At 40.7% G+C, this 24457-nt stretch overlaps 1 protein-coding gene across 3 annotated transcripts in view; it reads left to right on the forward strand.

Annotated features, from left to right (window-relative positions):
* Nucleotides 1–24457, forward strand: part of LOC145353988 (solute carrier family 12 member 5-like) — a 1060877-nt gene that overhangs the window by 849976 nt on the left and 186444 nt on the right. For all 3 annotated transcript variants that reach the window (XM_080205049.1, XM_080205050.1, XM_080205051.1), the window contains exon 5: nucleotides 17616–17670. In XM_080205049.1, coding sequence (XP_080061175.1) covers nucleotides 17616–17670 — 55 coding nt within the window. The remainder of the gene's footprint in view (nucleotides 1–17615; nucleotides 17671–24457) is intronic.

Consider the following 24457-nt stretch of genomic DNA (forward strand, 5'->3'; position numbering starts at 1 on the left):
CTTCATCCACCACATGGGAATTGTTTTCAGTTTTCTTTAGTTAAGGTTATCTTGGACAGTGCATACCAGCCATTTGAAAGATACTTCATTACCACTTTGTCGGAGTTTGCTCTTGCCAAGTTGTTATATTGTCACAGTGAATCATACTTGTGAGAAAGGCGAAAGCACTCCAGTCTTCCATCTGGATTGAACGAATGACACTTCTTTTATGGATGAGATAGCCAGAATTTTTTTTTACACACAAGATCCAACAAGCAACAGTGTGATGATAATCGCACTGAGGGTTAAATATAGTCTAGGAAAACTGCTCTGCTCTTCTTCAAAACAATGCCATGGCATTTTCTACCTGAGAGGAAGCACTTCAGTTTAATAGCTTATCTGAAAGATGATGGCAAGGATTTTCCAACCATTTATGCCCCTCCACTGTTGCAAATGACGATGGAGAATTTGGCATTCAACCAAACATCTGTTCACTACAACGAGACCAGATAATTCTGCTGGTATGAACTGCTGGAAAATTCCAGCCAACACCTTTGACAGTGGAGCACTCCCTCAGTGCTGCACTGACGTGTCAGCCTAGACTTAGTGTGTCAATCCCTGATGTGACACTAAACCCGATAGCATTCTGACTGAGAGACAGGAGTGCTGTCAAATGAGCCACAGCAGATAATAGTTGCCATGTAACCATCCTCAAACTGTTCCACTGGTCTGATCCTTCAAATTACACTTCCAGCTGTATACAACACTAGGCCTGCACTAGGTTAATATCATAAATGGCATCCTGTTTAGTGTTAAGTGTGGCTTGCTGCCATTCCCCTTCTTCCTTCATTTCTGTAAGATCGCTAATACTGATCATTTTACTCTCAGTCAACCTGGTTCCATTCAGTAATCACTGCTGTGCTGCTTCCTCCTGGCAGCCTACTCCTTCTGCATTATAAATCTTACGTTACTCCCAACACCTTCTTCTTCAGCTGCTTCTGATGTACCCTAAGACTTTATCCACTCCTTAATCCTTGACCTGTTCCATAATATTCTTCCCTAGATCCTTTGCCCTTGCCCCTCCATTCCTGCAGCCTTGTCAAACTCCTTGGCTTCACCACACCTTACCTCCCACTCTATTTTTTCCATTTTCATTTTCCCTTCTGCCTGGAATCTAATGTCATTCATTGACTTTCTTGATGCAGTCTGATATTTATCTTTCCCCATACAGAGACCAATAGAAATGTAAATTGCTGTTGCTATAAATATTGCTATTGCGTCAGGCTGGTTTTAACAATACAAGATGCATTATATATTTATTTCTGTCAGATATACAGAATTGATGGGAAATCAGTCAGATCAGAAATAGGACAGCACAAAGAGGCTGAAAATAAAAATTGCTCCATCTGCCAGTCACAATATTCAATGGTATTGAGATACAGTAATCATAAATTGGTGTCTCTCTTGTTGGCTGGAACTTGTCAGGTTTCCAGTGGAATCAAGTTAGTTGAGATGTGAATGAAATCCAATTTCTCTTCTGTTGACATCTGAATGACATTGTCTCATTCACTTTATCTATAGTTGATCACATTTAAATTGAACAAGAATCATTTATTGGAATATCCTTCACTTTTGCTAATCTTACTTATTCATTTGCTGGTTAATAACTGACAAGCCACAACAGCAACAAAATAATTATTGTTAACACAGATTTCTGACTCTAACTCATTATATAATGAAATCCAACAGTGTTACTTAACACTGTTTCTGTCATTTTGTTTTATCCCTCATTTTCTAATCCCTTTCCCTCATTCACTGTCACTTGTCTCTACATCTGGGTTCATCAAGTAGTCCCTGTTGTGACCTTCTCCTTGGCCAATGCCAGTTTTGATTCTTGATAAATCTAATGGGACACTTGTAATGGATAAAATTGGGGAAATCACCAATCAGCATATGGTGTATAGGAAAGTTCGAGCCCATTTAACAGATGGTCAAATATAAAAATTTGGGAAAGCAGAATACGATGATGTTAGATACAATACCTTGTGTACAGCAGAGAATGCAGGCCCTTTCTAACCAATCTTTCCTTATAAAACAAACCCAGGGATCAATCCAATTAACTAGTGCTTCAACCCCCTCCTTAGGTAAGAAAAGCTAAACTTTGCACAGTAACGAAGGTGTGATCACATTAAAACTTTGTAGACTTCCTCTTTTTTATGCTTCAACTCCCTTGCAATAAAGGATAGCATGCTAGCTTTCTGGATCCAAATGTTGAGGATCCAACTAGGGAGCAGGCTATTTTGGAACTAAAATTGTGCAATGAGAAAGGATTAATTAATAACCTTGTCAGTACCAGGGCCTCCGGGTAAGAGTGACCACATTGTAATGGAAATTTACATTGAGTTTGAAAGTGATTAGTTTAGTCCAAGAATCTAGACAAAGTGAGCTACTTGGATATAAGGATTAAGTTGGTTTAGGTAGATTGGGAAACTACATTAAAAGATATGGGCCAGAATTATCCAGCTGTTCATGCTCCGCCCTGCTGCAAGTGAGGACAGAGTATTTGGTGCTCAGCCAAATCTTCATACATTATAGTGGGATCAGAGAATCGTGTCGGTATGAACAACCAGAAAATTCTGGCCATGATCACTGACAAGCAATGGCTAGCATTTGATAAATTAATGCATAACATGTAACAAACAAAATTCATTTAAGGCATAAAAATTACACATGAACTGGTCCAACTGAAGCAACCAAGAGGAGGCAAACACTCAAAATGTTGCGAAATTGAAGATTCATCAAAGAAGGACAAATAAATTATTCAACAAAGAGAAAGGGGGATATGAGAATAGACTAAAAAAGAGAAATAGAAATGAACATAAACTTTTCTATGTGAATGCAAACTGGAAAAGATTAGTGAAAGTGAATATGGGCCCATTCAAATTAATGGGTGAAATTATAATGAAGAATAAGGAAATGGCACTGCTGCCTCACAGCGCCAGGGACCACGTTCAATTCCAGCCTCGGGTCACCATCCGTGTGCAGTTTGCACATTATCCCCATGTCTTCATGGGTTTCATCCGGGTGCATCAGTTTCCTCCCACGGATGTACAGGTTAACTGAATTAGCCATGCTAAAATGTCCTTAGTGTCTCAAAATGTGTAGGTTAGGTGGATTAGCAGGTAAATACTTGGAGGTACCGGGAAAGGGCCTGGTTGGGATGCCCTGTTGTAGAGTAAATGCATTCACAGTGGGCTGAATGGCCTCCTTCTACACTGTAGGGATTCTACGATTTTCATTGGTGAATATATCCCTCCTTTACCAGATAACGTAATATGGAAATTCAAGGGGTCATTCTCAACTGCACTACCTGGGCAGGATCTGGCAAAACCGATTCAAGGACAAAATGTGGGAAGAAGGTTTCAACTACATCAAAAATCAGGAAAAAAAGTTAAAAGCAAGGAGAAGGGTTAGAATTCAAAAAGATGGTACAAAAACTGGCATATGGACATTTTATCTGAATGCTCGTAGCATTCGAAACAAGATAAATGAGTTGACGGGACAAATCGTTGCAAACAAGTACGATCTGGTGGTCATTACAGAGACAGAGTTGCAAGATGGTCACAACTACGAGTTAAATAACCAGGGGTATCAGACTGTTCGGAGGGACAGGAAGGTATGGGAGGTGGTGTAGCTCTGATATTTATGGATGACATCAGGGTGGTAGTGAGAGATGACATACGTTCTCTGGGAAAAATGTTGAATCCATTTGGGTGGAAGTTAGAAGTAGTAAGAAGAAAAAGTCACTGATAGGCATAGTCTATAGGCCACCAAATAATAACATCATGGTGAGGCGAGAAATAAACAAATGCATGTAAAAATGGTACAGCAATTATCATGGGGGATTTTAATCTACATATCAATTGGTCAAACCAGGTCGATCAAGGCAGCCTTGAGGAGGAGTTCATAGAATGTATCCGCAATAGCTTCCTTGAACAGCATGTAATCGAACCTACAAGGGAGCAAGTTATTCTAGATCTGGTCCTGTGTAATGAGACAAGAATAATTAATGATTTAATAGTTAGGGATCCTTTCAGAAGAAGTGATCACAGTATGGTTGAATTTAAAACACAGGTGAAGGGTGAGAAGGTAAAACACAATACAAGTGTCTTGTGCTTAAACAAAGGAGACTACAAAGGGATGAGGGGGGCATTGGCTAAGATAGACTAGGAGCAAAAACTTTATGGTGGGACAATTGAGAACAGTGGAGGAATTTCAAAGCAATTTTTCACAGTGTTCAGCAAAAGTATATACCAATGATAAGGAAGGACTGTAGGAAAATAGATAATCAGCTGTGGATATCTAAGGAAATAAAGTAAAGGAGGGTATCAAATTGAAAGAAAATGCATACAAAGTGGCAAAGATTAGTAGCAAACTAGAGATTGGGAAATCTTTAAAGGTCAACAGAAAGCCACGAAAAAAACTAGAAAGAAAAGTATGATGGATTATGAGAGTAAACTAGCTCAGAACATAAGAACAGATAGCAAAAGTTTCTACAAATATATAAAATGAAAAGAGTGGCTGAAGTAAACATTGGTCCTTTAGATGATGAGAAGGGAGATATAATAACTAGAAATGAATAAATGCCTGATGCATTGAACAGGTATTTTGTGTCGGTCTTCACAGTGGAAAACACAAATAACATGCCAAAAATTGATGACAGGAAGGCTATGACAGTTGAGGACCTAGAAACTATCATGATTATGAAAGAGGTAGTGTGGGGCAAGCTAGTGGGGCTAAAGGTGGACAAATCTCCTGGCCCTGATGGAATGCATCCCAGGGTACTAAAAGAGATGGTGAGGAAAATAGCACGTGTACTAGTGGTAATTTACCAAAATTTGTTGGACTTTGGGTGGTTCTGCAGATTGGAAAACAGCAAATGTGACGCCACTGCTTAAAAAAAGAGGTAGACAAAAGGTAGGTAACTTTAGGCTGGTGAGCCTTAACTTCTGTACTGAGGAAAAGGCTTGAATCTATCATTAAGGAAGAAATACCGAGACTCTGGATAGAAATTGTCTCATTGGGAAGGTGCAGCATGTGTTAATGAAAGGCAAGTCATGTTTAATTAATTTACTGGAATTCTTTGAGGACTTATAAGTGTGTTGGACAATGGGGAACCGGTGGATGTGGTGTACCTGGATTCCAAAAGGCATTCGACAATACGCTGCACACAAGGCTGCTGCATAAGACAAAGGTGCGCAGTGTTATGAGTAATGTATTAGCATGGATAGAAGATTGGTTAACTAATAGAAAACAAAGAGAGGGGATAAATGGGTGTTTTTCTGGTTGGCGATCAGTGACTAGTGGTGTGCCTCAGGGATCAGTGTTGGGACCGCAATTGTTTACAATTTACATAGATGATTTGGGAGCTGGGGACCGAGTGTAGACTGTCAAAGTTCACAGATGACACTAAGGTCAGTAGTTAGGCAAAGCATATAGAGGACACTGAAAGTCTGCAAAGGGATATAGATAGTTTAAATGAGTGGGCGAGAGTCTGGCAGATAGAGTACATTGTTGGTAAATGTGAGGTCATCCATTTTGGTAGGAATAACAGCAAAATGGGCTATTATTTAAGTGGTACAAAATTGTAGCATGCTGCTGTGCAGAAGGGCCTGGGCATCCTTGTGCATGAATCACAAACAATTGGTTTGAAAGTGCAGCAGGTAATTAAAAAGGCAAATTGCATTTTGTCATTCATTTGTAGAGGGATGAAGTTTAAAAACAGTGAGGTTATGTTGCAGCTGTATAAGGTGCTGGTGAGGTCACACCTCGAGTACTGAGAAAGGATACACTGGCATAGGAGGGGGACCAGAAATGATTCACTATGTTGATTCTGGAGTTGAGACAGTTGGCTTATGAGGAGAGACTGAGTAGATTGGGGCTATACTCATTGGAATTTAGAAGAATGGGTGGGAATCTTATAGAAACTTATAAAATAATGAAGGGAATAGATAAGATAGAAGCAACGAGGTAGTTGCCATTGGTTGGTGAAACGATAAGGGGTCGTAGCCTCAAAATAAGGGGGAGCAGATTTAGGACTGAGTTGAGGAGGAACTTCTTCACAAAAGGGTGGTAGATCTGTTGAATTCCCTGCCCAGTGAAGCAGTTGAGGCTACCTCGTGAATGTTTTTAAAGCAAAGTTGGATAGATTTTTAAATACTAAAGAATTAAGTGTTATGGTGAACGGGAAGGTAAGTGAGCTGAATCCACAAAAAGATCAGTCATGATCTTATTGAATGGTGGAGCAGGCCCGAGAAGCCAGATGGCCTACTTTGCTTCTTGTTCTTATGTTTGATCTTTTACATTTGAGGCTTTTAAAAGATTCAGCTGTCAAGATAATGGCTGCATTGATTTTAATCTTCCAGAATTTCTTAGATCCAAGAACAGTTCCCAAGGATTGACAAGAAGAAAACATTACATAACATCTTTACCGAAGAAAGGAAGAGAGAAAATAAGAAATTATAGGCCAGTTAACCTAACATCAGTAGTATGCAAAATGCTAGAATCTGATACCACATACGTAGGGAGTGATCTTGAACCCATGCTTGCCACATGAGTGAATGCCAGTGGGTCCTCAACACCTACTAGTCACAGGTCTTGCCAACGTGACCATGATTTCATATTTCCTTCACCCCTCACCAGACATGAAACTGATTTATATTCAGTTAAGTATATTTCCACACTATTAACACCCTCCGCACAGCCTCCCCATCCCAACCAAATATTGGGTCCTTGCCATATTTTCAATCCATGCTGATGCTGGGGAGATAGTCAATTATCACAGGTGGGGTGGACAGATCTGATAATTATGGGTTGTGGGGGTGAGGCGATGATCATGGTGGGGGTGTCAGGCCCAATGATTGTGGTGGAGGGAGGGGGTTCTGAGAGCATGCCAACTCCGAGGGAGAGGGGGAGGGTGTGCGGGGTGCAGGTGTCAGAATTGAATGCTGGCTTTGATGAGGGAAGATGCGTGGTGGGGGGAGAGCCTTTGAAACCTCCACAGTGGATTAGGAAGAGATTTATTGCTGTCCTGCTCAGGGCACCCTTTAAACATGATGCCCCCAATCTCAGTGCAGCTAGATTTTGCCGGTGAAACACACCCACTTGAATATTTTTGACAGACTGTTATAAAATCTGGAGAGAAAACCGACTTGCTTTTCTGGAGAGAAACATACAGGTTTTCTCATCGGAAACAACATTTTTTAGTAAGATTTCACCCAATGTAACAGAACACTTAGAAAATCATAATGTGATCAAGCAGAGTCAACACAAATTTTCACAAGTAAATCGTTAGGAGAGTTTTCTGTCCGGAGAGTTTTTGAAAATGTAACTGATAAGATAAATAAAGGAGAACTGGTTCTGTAGTATTTGGATTTTCAATAAGGTGCCACTCAGCAGGTTTGGATTGGCTTGGTTTGTTTTCTCAGAAGCCTTACAATACCAGGTTAAAGTCCAACAGTTTATTTGGTAGCACAAGCATTTGGAGTGTCGCTCCTTCTTCAGGTGAGTGAGGACTTGGTGTTCACAAGCAGGGCATATATGGACAGAAACTCGATTAAAAGATAATGGTTGGAATGCAAGTCTTTACAGGTAATCAAGTCTTAAAGGTACAGACAATGTGGGTGGAGAGAGGGTTAAGCACAGGTTAAAGAGATGTGTATTGTCCCCAGCCAGGGCAGTTAGTGAGATTTTGCAAGCCCAGGCAAGTCGTGGGGATTACAGATAGTGTGTGACATGAACCCAAGATCCCAGCCGAGGCCATCCTCATGTGCAGAACTTGGCTATCAGTTTCTGCTCAGCGATTCTGCATTGTTGTGTGTCGTGAAGGCCGCCTTGGAGAACGCCTACCCAAAGATCAGAAGCCGAATGTTCATGACTGCTGAAGTGTTCCCCGAGCATTCAGGCATTCAGCCTTTGATCTTGGGTAAGTATTCTCCAAAGCGGCCTTCACGACACATGACAATGCAGAATCGCTGAGCAGGAACTGATAGCCAAGTTCTGCATACATAGTGTGGCCTCAACCAGGATCTTGGGTTCATGTCACACTATCTGTAACCCCCACAACTTGTGGGCTTGCAAAATCTCACTAACTGTCCTGGTTGGAGACAATACACACCTCTTTAACCTATGCTTAACCCTCTCTCCACCCACATTGTCTGTACCTTGAAGACTTGATTATCTGTAAAGACTCGCATTTAAACCATTATCTTGTAAATTGAGTTTGTGTCTATATATGCTATATGTATTTGTGAACACAACTCCTCACTCACCTGAAGAAGGAGCAACACTCTGAAAACTTGTGCTACCAGATAAACCTGTTGGATTCTAACCTGGTGTTGTGAGACTTCTCACTGTGCTTACCCTAGTCCAACACCAGCACCGCCACATCTTGTTTTCTCAGAGCAGAGAAGACTGGGGAGGATCTGATTGAGGTATATAAGATTGAAGGGTGTGGACAAGGTACATAGGAAGTAGCTGCTCCCCTCAGTTTAAGGGTCAACAATGAAGGGGCATAATTTTAAGGTGAGGGACAGAAAGTTTATAGGGGATTTGCAGAATTTTTTTTTCACCCAAAGGATAGTGGGAGTCTGGAATGCACTGTCTGGAAGGGTATTAGGAACGTGAAACCTCAATCTTTAAAAATATATGGATGAGCACTTGAAATGTCATAAATATTCGAGTCTAAGGCCCAAGTGTTGGAAAGTGGGATTAGTGTAGATTTAATATAGTTTTGTCAGTGCGGACTTGATTGGCCAAAGGGCCTCTTCTGTGCAGTATGGCTCTAGGTTAAGACAAAATTAGGACTCATGTGATTGAGGATATGGATTAAATATTATTTAATGGACAGAAAAGAAATTGTAGGAATAAATGGGATATTTTTGGGTTGCAAGCTATAATTAGTAGGGCATTGCAAGGATCAACACTTGAGCCTGAACTTTTACAATCTATATAAAGACTCAGATGATGGAACTTAGTGTATCCCAAGTGATACACAACTCATTGGAAAAATAAGCAGTGAGGAAGATGCAAAGAGGCTACAGATGGATATAGACAGATTGATTGAGTGGACAAGAATTTAACAGGAGGAATATAATGGGTGGTGAAGAAAGGAAGTCGCCACTTTGCAAGGAAAAATTAAAAAGCAGAAATTTTTTAGAATGCGAGATTCTGAGAAATGTTTGCTTTCAGGGAGACCTAAGTGTTCTCGTAGATTAATTTCAGAAAGTTAATATGCAGGTATAACAAGCAATTAGGAAAGCAAATAGTCTAATGTATATTAGCGGTTGTTGCAGAGGAATTGGTTTATAAGATAACACCCTTGCACAGAGCATTGGTGAGGCTATTTGAAATCCTGGGTGCAGTTTTTGTCTTCTTCCTTGCCTAAGAATGTATATATTTGCCTCAGACAGAGTGCCACAAATGTTCAATTAACTGATTCCTGTGATGAGGGAATTGTTCTATAAGGAGAGATTGAGTAGACTAGATCTATATTTCCTACAGTTTAGAAGAATGAAAAATTGCAGTGTGATTACTTGCAGGCTCTTAGGAGGCACTCAGTGGACCCAGCATCAGGAAGTGGCCCCACTGTGAGTCACATGCCTGTCCTTGCTGCTGACACCTTCATCCCACACCAATCTCACCCCACCATTACTCACCTATGACTGGGTCCCTCCTTGATATGAAGCCTTAAAGGGTGTAGTTTAGTTGCAACCACCACCTTTCTGGTAGCACTGCTGAGTACAGGAAATCTACCAGCCTCCAACTGGATGGCAGTTCTAAGTGGTGGGACTTCTACCCTTGATCCGGGGGGGGGGGATAGTCTGCCACTGTCTTGTCAAGGACTGATGATGCTGCAGATGTTCCTGAAAAGAGACAACATAGGACTCCAAATCTTTATCACCTCCACAAGAATCCATCCTATAGCAGAGAAATGCTAAAAGATCAACTAGGCTTGTAAAAATAAATATCTATCAGGATTCTAGAATGATAGTGATAAATATATCACTATCAATGAGCAAAGTCATAGGAGAGGGACCTGAATATGTGACTATCAGAATCTTAGAATTTAATAAGACACATCACCATCTATGAGCAATGCTGCAGGAGATCTGCTAGCATTATATCAGTAAGTGTCTCTCCAAGTTTTTGACAGAACACAACACGTGAATCAGAAAATCTGACATTTGGCTAATGGGCAAACAAGTGTCGATGTCAGTTTGCATGATGGTTGCCATTGCTCCTTTGAAAACAACGCAGACATGTTGCGCATGAGATAATTTTATCCCATGGATCACTTGAAGCTTTAAGTTCAGTTCTGCTCTTGGTTTTAAATGGCAACTACTATTGAGGTGGAGGCATGCTAGGATAAGTTCATGATGTCAAGGTAAGAGTAGTATCTTGAGGGAGAACTGAACTTAATGGAAAAGGCAGTCTCAAAACAAGGTGGAATTATTTCATGGTGTGAAGTTATGAAGATAGAGATAAGTAGAAGAATTTGTCCACATACAGAGCATTTTATTGTGGGGGACATCACAGAGTACATTAATCCACAATATCACTGAACACACAATGTCGACATTTAAATGCCAATTCAATGCCAGATTTTTATTCATTCCTGGGGTTCTTGTTAAAATACTTTGAAGTCCATTGAACCTTGGCTAATACACAGAGAAATAGAGAAACATAAAAGTGTTGTGAGCTTTGTACCCAATCTCTGGGTTGAAGTTATATGGATCGATGCCATTCCACATCTGGTTATTGGGAGATGCTGTCACCAGCTGTTGCTTTGCTTTTTTTCCCTTCCCTACTTACCACCTTTACTGATCACCACCTCAAGTTGGTATATGTCAGCTCAGAACTTCACTTCAGAATAATTCTCCTGCCAACTCCTGGAATGCAGTAAACTTCCTCTTTTCTCTAAATACAAAAAAAACCCTATTTGTTTCCACATCTAGTGACCCATTTAGAACAAAATCACATCTGCGGATCCTGCATGTTTCACTCCTTTGAATGTATCAAAATGGCAGCAAGAAAAGACTGCAGCTTTCTTCAAGCCTGCCCCACACACATTATAATTGGATTTTTGTGATCGAAACCTTATTCCCAGCCGAGGCAGTCATTGAATCTTCTCAAAAGGAAAAGCGGGTCAATAAGGGGAACAAAAATCTCTGTAAAATTTCTCTCCAAGAGAGACTGAAATCTCTTCAGGAGATCGTATAGATCATGCAGTTGTTATCTTTCAATCCATTTACCTTCTAAATCATTCTGTGATTATATTTGTAGGTTTTAATTTACACATGCTCTCTATTTCCATTTTTGTTGATCAGGAAGTCAGGACAGATCGTTCATACAAAAACTGTCAGTAAGTGAGTGCAGACCGTTGCAAGGAAACTAAAAATGCTGAAAGATCCTAACCTCATCAGGGATTAATTAATTCCTAAATTACTTTTCCACGGGGATTGCTTCAGTAGCTCATTTTGACTTTCTATTTGCTGACATTCTTTTGAACTTTCTCATACCCTGCTCTCTGAAAAATTGCTGACTCAGAGGTTTTATCCTCAGAGGAATCTCAGGCTATTAAATAAAAATTTCAAATTAGTCTCCAAATGTATTCAGACCTTGTGCATATTACATGAGCTGTATTATTTAACAATCTACCTTCAAGTCCTGTGTAAAATAAATAGTTTGGTTCAAAAGATGTTTTTTACTGAAACTCCGTCCCCTCCTTTTGGGCATTTCCACTCTCCTCAACATCAGACTTTGTCTCGATGTGTCAAATGAAATCATTACTTTAAAGGAATTGTTGTTAAAGGCTAATGGAAATGGCAAAGCTAAAGGATGCCAGAAGTAATGCCAAATCCATTCCAACAAGTTCTAATTCTGAACAGAAATGTTGTATTTTGTTTCAGGGAATCTGTAAAAAATAATTACATCAGCCCCTCTGTTGTATTCCACCCCTGGCCATCTCTGAGATCCTTGAGATATTTACTTGGAGAGTATAGTTGTGGTGGCTGCTGATGTCTCAGATATAGTTTTTATGTTCTCCTAGATAGACTGAAAATAAAACTAAAGAATCCTTTCTGATATGTAGGTCCACACTCACCCAGTGAATGCAAGATCTTCTGATGGACATTTTTCCAATATTCAGAGTTGAGGATGGGAATGGAACAAGGGAAGATAAACTGGGAAAAATTACTAACAAAAAGATAGGACAACAATGGGAAATGTTGACAATGGTGAACAATATAACCTAGGCAAAATATATTTTGGTTAAAAGCAAAAGCAAATTAGCCATTCTTGAAATGAAGAGTTAAGAGTAAAATTGGAGCATAAGCAAAGTTGATAAAGAATAAAGAAGAGGATGACAAAACAAAGTTCAGGGAAAAAGTCAAAAACAATTTGATAAGCAAGATAAACAAAACTAAATTATCTGGGATTAAAAATGAAGTTATGAAGAAATGTAACAAAAGAACAATGAGGGATACACAAACTAAACTGATATATAATGACAGTGGAATGGCAAGAATATTGAACAATTATTTAACTGAAAGACTTTTCAATTTTTTTATTGATTCATGGGATATGGACACTGCTGGCTAGAGCAGCATTTGTTGCCCATCCCTGAATCAGTTGGACTTGGAGTCACATGCAGGCTGGACCAGGTAAAGACAGCAGATTTCCTTCCCTGAATGGTATTAGTGAACAAGATGGGTTTTTACAATAATTATTTAATGGTCTTTTTTTTTAATTCAAATTTCACAATGTGCCATGGTAGGATTCAAACCCTGGTCCCCCAATTATTGCCCTTGGTTTCCCAATTACTAGCCCAGTGACAATACCACTACGTCATCAGAAGTTGGGTTTGATATGGATCAATGCTGGGACCACTTTTGTTCACAGTTTGCTTTAGCAAGGTGAGCTTGGGAAGCAGAAGTACAATTCCTAAATTTGAGGACAATGTCCAATTGGGAGTCACTGTTAATAGAAAGAAAGATTATGACAAAATACAAAAAGGTATTATTAAGTTTGCAGGTTGATTGTTTATAATTGGCAAATTAATTTAAATATAGACAAATGTGGTGTGATGCATTTGGTAGGAAGAATAAGGAGTCCATGTACAATTTGGTTAAGAGGAAAACAATCTTTTGCCTTTTAAAAAGTTTCAGATATCATAATAATCACTCTGCTATCTTTTCCCTAATATCTTTTAATAAGCATGGATGCAACCCAGTTTGGTTAGAGGTTTAACCATATCAAAATTTGATTTATTTGTCAATTATACACCTCTGCCCATCCCTTTCTCTCTTAAATGCTTTACTATCCTTTATGATCTCTCCTTCTAATGTAATTTCCAGATCCTGACCCCACACATGTCAGAGATGCACCAGCAAGGGGAATCTGGGAGGCAGCCAGTTGTGTCCACCGTCCCAATTATGAGATATGTGCAGGATCTTGAAGCAGTGATGGGAACCACAAAACAAAGGAGCATAGAAGGCTCTTTCAGTCATCATATCATCATGGCCCACGCTGAGCCTTTTGCATTCATGTGGTGCAATAATGGGGCCAATGAGAGGAGGGAGTGGTGGCCACAGCCACTGGGAGGGCTGCTTTCAAGCTGCTGACAATCTCCTGATTCAATAAAAGGAGAAAATCTCAGCACCATTTTACACTATCACTCCGTGCCCACCTCCAGCAAGAGTGCAAGGACCCAGGAAGGTATTGCATATTTAACCACATGAAGAAATTTTGACATTTGCTCCTGTTTCCACTCCAAAGTAAGAAGTCTCACAATATCAAGTTAAAGTCCAATAAGTTTATTTGGTAGCAAAAGCCACTAGCTTTCGGAGCTCTGCTCCTTTGTCAGGTATGTGGAAGTTCTGTTCATAAACAAGGCATATAAAGACACAAACTCAATTTACAAAATAATGGTTGGAATGCGAGTCTTTACATGTAATCAAGTCTCAAAGGTACAGACAATGTGAGTGGAGAGAGTATCAAGCATAAGTTAAAGAGATGTGTATTGTCTCCAGCCAGGACAGTTACTGAGATTTTGCAAGCCCAGGCAAGTCATGGGCGTTATAGATAGTGTGACATGAATCCAAGATCCTGGTTGAGGCAGCCCTCATGTGTGCGGAACTTGGTTATCAGTTTCTGCTGAGCGACTCTGCGTTGTCATGTGTCTTGAAGGCCCCCTAGGAGAATGCTTACCCAAAGATCAGAGGCTGAATGCCCATGACTGCTGAAGGAGCAGAGCTCCAAATGCTAGTAGCATTCACTACCAAATGAACCTGTTAGACTTTAACCTGGTGTTGTGAGACTTCTTACTGTGTTTACCCCAGTCCAACGCTGGCATCTCCACATCCATCTCCGAAGCCATCTCTGGTATGCTGGCAAGATTCCACTCTATGTGCTTTAATTGGGAGATGGTGACATAGTGATAATTTCACTAGACTAGTAACTCAAAGTCCTAACCACATGTTCTGGAGGCGTGAGTTCAAATCCTACCAAGACACCTGGTGAACTTCAGTTCAATTAATAAATCTGGAATTCAAAGTTAATCTCATTAATGATGATCATGAAACCATAACTGATTGTTGTATAAACCTATCTGGTTCACTTATGTTCTTTAGGAAGGAAAATCTTGTCCTTACTTGGTCTGGCATACATGTGACTTTAGATTAACAGTAATGCGGCTGACACTTAACTGCCCTCGGAAATGGCTTAGCAAGTCACTCCGCTCAAGGACAATTAGCGATGGACAAAAAATGTTGGCTTTGCCAGTAATACGCAAATCCATTTTTTTTTTAAATGGGGTAGAAGGGCAAAGGGATTTGGATGTATAGATGCTCAAACCCCTGGAAATAGTGGTACAGGTTCAGAGGCCACAAAAATGAAGTGCATTTTTTTCTGAGAATGATAGAATTGCAAGGCAGAGAAGTCATGGTAAGCTAGTATAAAACCTTGATTGAATCACGCTTGGAATATTATACCCAGTTCTGTTCTCCCTATTATAGTAAGGTGTAGAGGCAATGGGGGAAAAAAGAAAAGAAGGGTATGCTGATCAGGTAAGATATGTGGGGTGAGAGGAGGGTCATATGCAACATAAATATTGGCCACTGTGATAGACCATCTGTAACTGTATATTCGATGTAACTCAGCAGTATTATGACTAAGACAGTGGCTACTACATCTGGCCGTAATTATCACATTGGATATCAACCTGGTATTCAGAGAGCATGGAGGTGAAATTAGTCTTTTCATTCATAGTGAACTGGCAGCCCATTTACACGTCATTTAATTTTCTGGTGGCATCGAAGAGGAAGCCATGATGTGGAGATGTCGGCATTGGACTGGGGTGGGCACAGTAAGAAGTCTCACAACACCAGGTTATCTTCATGAAGTGATGAAGGAGCAGTGCTTCAAAAGCTTGCAATACCAAATAATCCTGTTGGACTTTAACCTGGTGTTGTGAGAATTCTTACTGTATCCACAAGGAAGGATAGCGAGCTGCCAATTCATTATGAACCGCAGCATTGATGAAATGCAATGTCACATCTCCTACCCACACTGCCATCGCGCCCCCCCCGCCCCACACCCCACCCCCCTCCCCTCCCCCCCCCAGGAGTCTGATGCAGGACTTAAACCTTTCACTGCACAATGCCAAAGGTTTGCTCCTAGTATGACGTGCTAACATATCATTGAAAGACACGTAACACTGAAACAGGGGCCAACGTCCAACCATCCTCAATCCATACAAACTTTACAGGTTCTCTGTGATACCAGGGCCCAGAGACAGAGAGATGCCACATGAGGAAGTTTGTCTGAATGGTAACCAAGGTTCAATGTGCTTCACTGATAAGCAATCAGACTGGAATGGAAATAACTTCAATTCCTTGTGCTTATTAATTTGATGATGTGGCATCCATTCAACCAGAATTGCAATCATAAATCTTTAATTAAAGTGCTGATAGCAGCGGAGTATAAGACAGAGAATCACATCATATAATAGAGTTTGATTATTTGCAGCAATTAAACCTTGTGGCCTTAAAGGGACAGATCATGTTAACGGAAGAAAATAATAAGTTATCAACAACAATGCAAATCTCCACTGAATGTTAAACAGTATAACCATTCTATCATGAGCGAAACAATAAGTGACCAGCTAGGAATTCAAATACAATTTAGAAGTAATACATCACCACCAATTGTATTGAGTAAATATTTCAGAAAATCATACTTACATGTCTTGCTCAATGCATACAATTATTTGGCTCCTTAAAATTACATGTGGCCTGTTGAGTATGCCTTACTTTCTGAATTGTTCAGCAAAATATCAAATTGTGAGACTTCCTGTGAAACAGCAATTGTAGCTGAATTACATTTTTGCAGCAGTTTCTTTGGTTAGTTTTTTTATCACCATGTTATTGCAACAAAATTACCCGGCTGTTTTGCTGTTGCCACCTATGTCCTGACTGTGATATCAGTCATAATGTTTTGGCAGAAATTTCCACTTCCTCTCCTCTGTTGTCATGTGAAGGCTTTTCAGATATCACTATAATTAAAATGGCAATGAGCAACACTTGCATCAACCACTGCCGTTTGAGGACAGTGTTCAGTACTGACTTGTGTTCCTTTCTGATTGGCTCCTATATTCATCCATCAATTATTTCAATCTGTAAAAGTACGGAAGGTCTCAAATTTGCACTTTTACTGAGGTGGAGATGTTTTAAGTTTTTGATCAGAGTAAAGGGCTGGCATTTTCAAATTTCTTGTGGGGGTGAGAACAAGAGATGGCACACTTTGAAAATAGCCACAGATGGTGTGATCGTGTCCTGACTCTTCCAGAACATGCTGGAATTTTCAAAGCGATGAGAGGCTGGAGGAGACATTGGGAACCCAACTCACCTCCAATTATTGACCTGTTAAGCTCCTCGATAAGACCATTGAAGGGCCAGGAAATCCAGAAGATAATTTTCAATTTGTAAACTGCCAAACCCAAACAATCTGATGCACATTAAATTCAATGTGGGGAGCAATTAAGCTCTTTTTTATGATGAGAAATGTTTGACAATAGGGAATCATGGTCCAGATTGTGTGCAGCAACTTTTAGTTGTCCTCTTAGCTCTTTGTATGCATGATGAGGCTGCTGGTCCAAGAAGATACTGCCTACTCTCTTCTGCAGGGAAGTGGCAGGCTCCATTATGGCTGAAGACTGCCTTTGTTGCTTGTACTCTACAGATAGCCCTCACCTCCTGGCAGAGACCTGCACCACTAATTATAAAGCAAGCTTGCCATTGGCTCAATTATGGCACTTACATCTGAACATAAATAATACTTGGTGAATGATACAGGTGTGGAACACAGTCAGAAACTGGAAATTGTCCAGGCCTTGGCTTCACAACCCTAGATTGAAATTCAAACTCTTAATTTCATTATCTGTCCTTGATGAGTTTCTTAGAGCCCAGTGACAAATGATCAATGAAGCAGTTAATTCTGATATGTGCTCAGCATAGCATCAACTTTTAAATTGAAGATTCTTGCTCTCCAATGATTCTATGTCCTTGCTTTTTTTTCAGACAATGTTAACAGCAATCTCGATGAGTGCGATCGCCACAAATGGTGTTGTGCCAGGTATGAATGCCATTGTTTACAATTACAAATTGATTGTGTTTGAGGAATAAGTAGAAAGATACATGGCTGAGCACCTAAAAAATATGGAGAAGCTGCAAAGCATATGAACATAAATATGCAAACGAGTGCTTTGTTTCCCTTGCCCGACTTCCTCCCCAGCTGTTGACTCAAGGCAAATTGGAATCACTGAGCAATTCAGTTCACTGTCATCATGGAGCATTATGTCAGTGAAGGATAGATTGAAATTAACATTGTAATAGTGTAAAATAACTTCTTCATTATTTCCTAGTATTGGGCTATATTTTTGTTTGCAAAAAAATACTCATAAAATACCTGAAATAATGCTGGCATGGTCTGCGAGACTAAAACCAGGTGACATAGTCTCAGATTAAGGGGTAGGCCATTTAGGACTAAGATAAGGAGAAATTTCTTCACTCACATGTGTATTTTTTGAATTCTCTACTTCAAAGGCCTGTGGAAGCTCACTCATTGGCCAGAAGTTTCACGCTGGCAGAACCTTCTGGTGTGGGATGCAGTCACTGGGAGATCCTACTGACAGCGGCACAATCAGGAGATTCTATTGCCAGCAAAAGGCACGCTACCAACCGCCACGAAAAACACATGATGGGGGGGATGAGAAATCCCCCCATTGATTATGTTAATGAAGGTGATCAATAGATAACTAGATGCTAATGACATCAAGGGGTGTGGGAATAGAACAGGAAGATGGTAATGAGGTGGACAACCAGCCACGATCCAGTTTAATGGCAGAGCAGGCTTGAGGAGCTGAATGGCCTATTCCTGCTCTCATTTATATTCTTTGGAGAGGTTATAGAAGAGATATAATATCAAGAATGGAGGACTTTACGTGTGAGGAGGCACTAAAGAAGCTGGGATTGTTTTCATTTAATAAGGTGGAGATGCTGCTGTTAGACTGGGTTGGGCACAGTAAGAAGTCTCACAACACCAGGTTTATTTTGGAATCATAAGCTTTTAGAGCACCGCTCCTCATTAAGTGAGTCTAATGAAGCAACAGGTACAACAGTATTTTACAATATATGTCAACATGGAAAAACAATCCTATTATGTTACTGAGTGTAGAAAAGTGTAGAATGAGAAAAGGTCACGTGATCCATTAACCTCACTTTTTCCATCAGATCATATATAAATCTGTACTAACAATGACATTATCTAGGGTGGAATTTTACGAGAATTATCCTAAGTGTCCAGCTAGCATGAAAATTGGGTGAGTTCCTGATCCATTTTTTGGACTGGTTTGCATGCATAATCTTATGTACTTAGTCATTGAAAAAATGATGTAGACTATTTCTAGCTTCTGCAGGAAGTGGTTGGGCTTAATTTGCCAGCCAGCCTGTAGAGGGAGCTACTGTGCATGTGCAGGATTCCGATGCTGCATTTACACAATTTAAGCAGCGTGGGTCTGACAGACAGAGAGAGAACTGTCAGGCCCCTGCTGATGCAGCCAGCCTGAACCAACCCCCCACCACATCCACAGCCGATTGCAGGCCCCACAACAGATGGGCATCTAGCCTCTGCTGCCCAGACCAATCGTGATCCCCCCCAATCTGAGCGCATCTGCACAGTGCACAGTGGCTCCCCTTCCCCCCATGCAATTGGGCTGCCCCCTTCATGCCCACTTGCACTTGTCCCCAATCCCTTCAGGCCCCAGTCCCTTTAGGCCTCGCCCTGATATGTTCTGCCCCATAGGCCCTGCCCCCATAGCCCTGCTCTTCGCTAAAGTGCCCTCTGGGTGTTGCCAAGGTATCAGGCTGGCACTGCCCAAGAGGCACCCCACCACTTGCCCTCAGTCTCCCTGAAGGCCTCAATGACCGCCAGTTCCACTGGCAAGGCCAACCTGACTGTTCCCTGTTTATGGGAAGCAGGTGTTTTCCTCGCCGGAAAGAACCTCTCCCAGTGAGGCCGTAAAGACAAACAAACGCAGACAATTCAGTGCTAGGCTCGCTAAACACGTGCAAATAAATGTTTGAATAAATTATTCAGCCACTTGCCCACTACAGTGAGCGGCTGACCTCGCTGGACATCTGGCTGTCGTAGAATTGCGAGTGCTGAGAAATCGGGTGTGATTCTGATTTCTCAGCTCTCACGCAATTGTACCAGCTCACTCCATCCATGAATGGGCAGGCAAGCCGGTAAAATTCCACCCCTAAACTCCAAAGTGAGCTGAGGAGCCACAGAGAAAAGCTCCAAAAAGAGAACGTTCACCAACACATAAAATACTCATGTATAATTCTGCTTTGAAGATTACAATGAGTAACTTGCAACCTGAGAGTGAATGCTGTGTTCATGGTCCCTGCAAATAAGGAATCACTGTGCTTCACTAAACATTTTTGTTATCTATGTCTATAATTATCTTTATAATCTCCACTTTTGCTGTTAATCAGATTCCGTCCAGAAGTGTGTTTTAAAATATTCCATGTGCATAGCATGAACGACTTTTAATGAAAGTTGACTCTGCCACTCTGTAATGAGAAATCTAGGCCCTGGTTCGCTTCAGATTTATAAACAACTATATGTTCTGTAATTCTGCACTCACTATTTACATTCAATAACCTGATCCATTCACAATGCCATGTCTTTCAGCATTTTAAAAGCATCAAATGTATTTATTCAGTAGGTAAAGCAAACCTTCAGAGGGTCATAAGGGAGGAAACTGGTCCACAATGTTGCATTTTCTGAGTGGAAAATGAAGACACAAAGGACCAATTTGAGAACGTGATACTTTGCGCCCAATCTGTGACACAGATGCAGCTGTATTGGTAAAGGCTGCTTTCTGAGCAAACAGATAAAAGCAACATACTGCGGATGCTGAAATCTGAAACACAAATAGAAACTGCTGGAAAATCTCAGCAGGTCTGACAGCATCTGCAGGGTGAGAATAGAGCCAAAGTTTCAAGTCTAGATGATCCTGATGATGAAGAATAATCTAGACTCGAAATGTTGGGTTTATTTTCCCCACAGACCTGCTGAGATTTTCAGTATTTTCTGTTTATCGTTCTGGGCAAACAGGCTGTCTGTATGAAATAAAAGCCATTTATGTATGAAGTGTCTGCTTTAGGCTCTCTTGCAGAAATTTTTTTTTGGTTGAGTAGGGCAGAAGTTGGGTACCCTCTGCTTTGGGTCTGTAAATGGGTCACGTTGTCACTATGTTTGGGGCTTGATTCTCTTCTATAGCAAAGAACAAAAGAATAGATAATCACTGTAGATTGCTTAACCAACAAGTCAGATTTTATTGAGATAGATGTTGCTTCATCACAGTCTAAGATGGCACAGAGATTTGTCTCTGGTGATGTCACAGCATGTCATGTGACTAATCACAGAGAGCTCCGTTGCTTTAAAATATGTAATAGATGTGGGTCACAGTTCTCCGATGTCATACACCCTGCCACCAATGTAAAACTTGCACAAGTGTCAGTATTTTTCATACCTCAGGGGCTGTATGGCACTGCCTGGTGCATTGATTTGAGTTGTATCAATTAAAAGTGTTATGCTTTAGACATTGGAGAGATGAATATACATAAACTGCAAGTATTGAGTAAGGATTCATATTATTGGAACTCCTGCACTTTGAAGTACGGGCCGCTTTAGGTCTGTCATCAGTGTAATCTGATTTTCTGCATTAGTGCTGCACCACACAAAGAAAACATTGTCTTCTTTTGGTTACAAGCCAGATGTACTAGGGCCTCACCCTGCGAGCTGTCCCAATTGTCTCAAGAGCTTTGGAGACATCATGGGGATTAGAGAATGGATTATGAAATTGGTTATTGCTGTTGTTGAGACATATTTCAGACATAAATATCAGATTTTGAATGACTCAGATTTCTAAAACACTAGGCTGGATCTCCCCCCTCGTTTTCCAGCAATAAGGGCAGCTTGTCATAGTCACTGGTGAGATCTCCTGGACCCACCGATGTCTACAGTGTTTTTTATGTGGCGTGCCCAAGCTGCCACTGGGGAACCTGCAGTGGGAGGTCATCTTTGGCAGGACTAGAAGCTGTCGCTAGCAGAAGGGCCAGAAAATCCAGCCCACTATCTTGTGTGTTGCATATCCTCTATTCCAACTGGCTATCATGATTTTATTATGGTTTTGCACTTCTAATATTATCAATTCATTATTGTCCAGTGCCAATTGGTTACCAAGCTTGTGCAGCCTGGAACCACAATCCGACATTAACCAACTGTGCAAAAAATGACTCAGAATAAGAAAGTACCTTCCCCATCGAATAAAAGTCAATAAAGGATAGTGAGTGAATGATCTATGCATATTCGATTATCTGGAAAGTGGCTTTACATTATAGTTTTTAGTTTAAATTTATTTTAGCTGACTGTGCCTTAATGAAGGAAGTGACAATGCTGATGATTTAAAGGCTGCTGCATTGTGAAACTTTGAGGATAATTTCGAATTGCAAAGTGGGAAATATGACTGCAACGTATGCCCAAACGTAGATGGTGGTCCCAAGTCTCATCTGAATGAATCTGGTGCGTTGCAGGCACTCATGTGTTTCAGAGGAGAACCTGAAGGCTTGGAAGTCAAACTTCGCAATAATTTACCTCCATGGGAGTTTAGCTACAGAAAATTAGTTTCCCAAATCATAATCTTCTTCCCAAAAAATGGCCGCAACAAGATGTCAGCCAGAATTCTCCTGCCATTCACACCCTTCCAACACTACTGGCGAAAAGGGAGAATTTGGCACTCTGTCAAATCTCCATTCACTGCAGCGGGACTGGAGAATCCCAACTGCAAACAAGGTCGGAAAATTGGCCTGTAATTTCTCTGTTTTTTGGCTCAACACCAACAATTCCTGGTCAATGAGAACTGTGAGAGACAAGGGGCAGGATTCTCCAATCTCATATGTCCCACCACCACTGCCAGTGAAAATATAGAATTTGGCACTCAGCCAAATCTCCATTCACTGGAGCAGAGCCGGAGAATCCCGGCCATGGACAAAGTCGGAGAATTTCAGCCAAGAGTTATTTCATTAATGCTGCCATTATGCTTATCATCCTGCTACAGTAGCGATTCAATATTCACAGCAGTGAATATAGACTATGGGAGGAATTTTCCAGCTGTTCACAACAGTGGGAGTCTTTGGTTCCACTGGCAGCTCACCCCCTCCTGTGGGTTCATGGTGACATGGGGTGACATCAGTGGGAAACCCCATTGACAGCTGGGAGATATGAGAATCCCACCAATGAACCGTGCGCCATTATCTGCCATTGAAAAACATGCGGCTGGGAGGCCAGAGAATTCCCCCACCCCCTTTTTTTATATTTTGCCTCCTCATTTTTTCACTCCTGATTTTCAGCTGATGAGTCTTTTTTGTGAACAAGCTCTTGAATACTTTGTTTTCCTCCATAAGGTATTCCTTGAAACCTACCTTTTTGATCAAGTTTTTGTTAGTCTGGCCAAATATCTCCTAATGTGGCTCAGTGTCATTGTTTGTTTCTAATCCTCATCTGAAATATTTTACAACTTTTGGATTATTTTAAAGACACAAAATATATATAAGATTTTGTTGTTATTTCTTGATTGATTGAGAGGATACTGCTTGAAATATGCAAGGAAGTCTTATGGATAGGGGTAATCCCTGCTACATAGTTATCCCTCCAAACAGGAGGAAATTCTGTCACTAAAAGGGTTCAGAATTGATAAGGAGGAGGTGTTGGCTGTGTTGACTAGTTTTGCAGCTTCTTTCTGCTTTATCAAGGGGAGGTGTTGGATAGACTGCTGGTGCATAAAGTTGACAAGGCATCAGAAACCAGATGAGATGCATCCAAGGATATAGAAGAAAGTGAGAGTGGAAATTGTAGGGGTGCTGGCCATCATCTTTCAGTCTTCCCTAGACTCAGGGGAGGTGCCAATGGACTTGAAGATTCCCTTAGTCAAAAACAGCCAGCATGGATTTTTAAAGAGAACATCGCGTTTGAATGACTTGCTGGAGTTTTTTGAAGAGGTAGCAAAGAAAGATCAGAAGCCACAGACAAAGCAAATGATTCATGAAGTTTATATCAGAAGGCCCAGCACTTGCCTGTTACATTAGGCTTTAATTGTTGTCATAATGAAATTAGTGGTATGGCACCAAAACTGCAGCAAAAAAACAGACTTGTAAATCGCTGCTGGTAATTTAGTTTTGAGATTAAGACTATCATAGAACACATCAAGACATCACAGATCTTCAGGTGACACCAACAGTGCATCCTATCTGTGAGTTTCCCAATGGTGAGGATTGCAGTCAACAGGAAACTCCATAGCCAATGGCGGGACCAAAAGATCCTGCCACTGGGCAATGGCGGGCCACCTCTGTCGCTGTGAAATACGTGGTGGGTTGCGCAGTAAATCCCACCCAGAGTTTCCTGAACTAGCCTAAAGCCCAAGCGTTGATATTTATCAAAAAGTAACCTTTATACTGTTGTGGGGATGCTACATGAACCCAGCAGCGCAATGCATTTTCCAGCTCACTAGCTCCACATTGCCATTCCTCTTGCTACACGTGCACACATTTTTTATGATCGTTTTCCTCAGGTTTGATCAGTGAATCCATCTCTTTAGAATCTTATTGACAATCCCAGGTTCTGTCAATGTAGATAAGTCCTTTCAATAATTCAGCAATCATTCATTAGACTTTCACCCAGCTTAAATATTTTATACTCTGCTACAGCACATTGTTTGCTCATATATATTTTATTTATACATTCCATCATTTAATAATAAGTTCATGTAATGAATGTTCTGATAAATTCTGAATAA

This window comes from Carcharhinus amblyrhynchos, chromosome 16, assembly GCF_965287045.1.
Source record: "Carcharhinus amblyrhynchos chromosome 16, sCarAmb.v2.hapA, whole genome shotgun sequence".
Classification (NCBI taxonomy): Eukaryota; Metazoa; Chordata; class Chondrichthyes; order Carcharhiniformes; family Carcharhinidae; genus Carcharhinus; species Carcharhinus amblyrhynchos.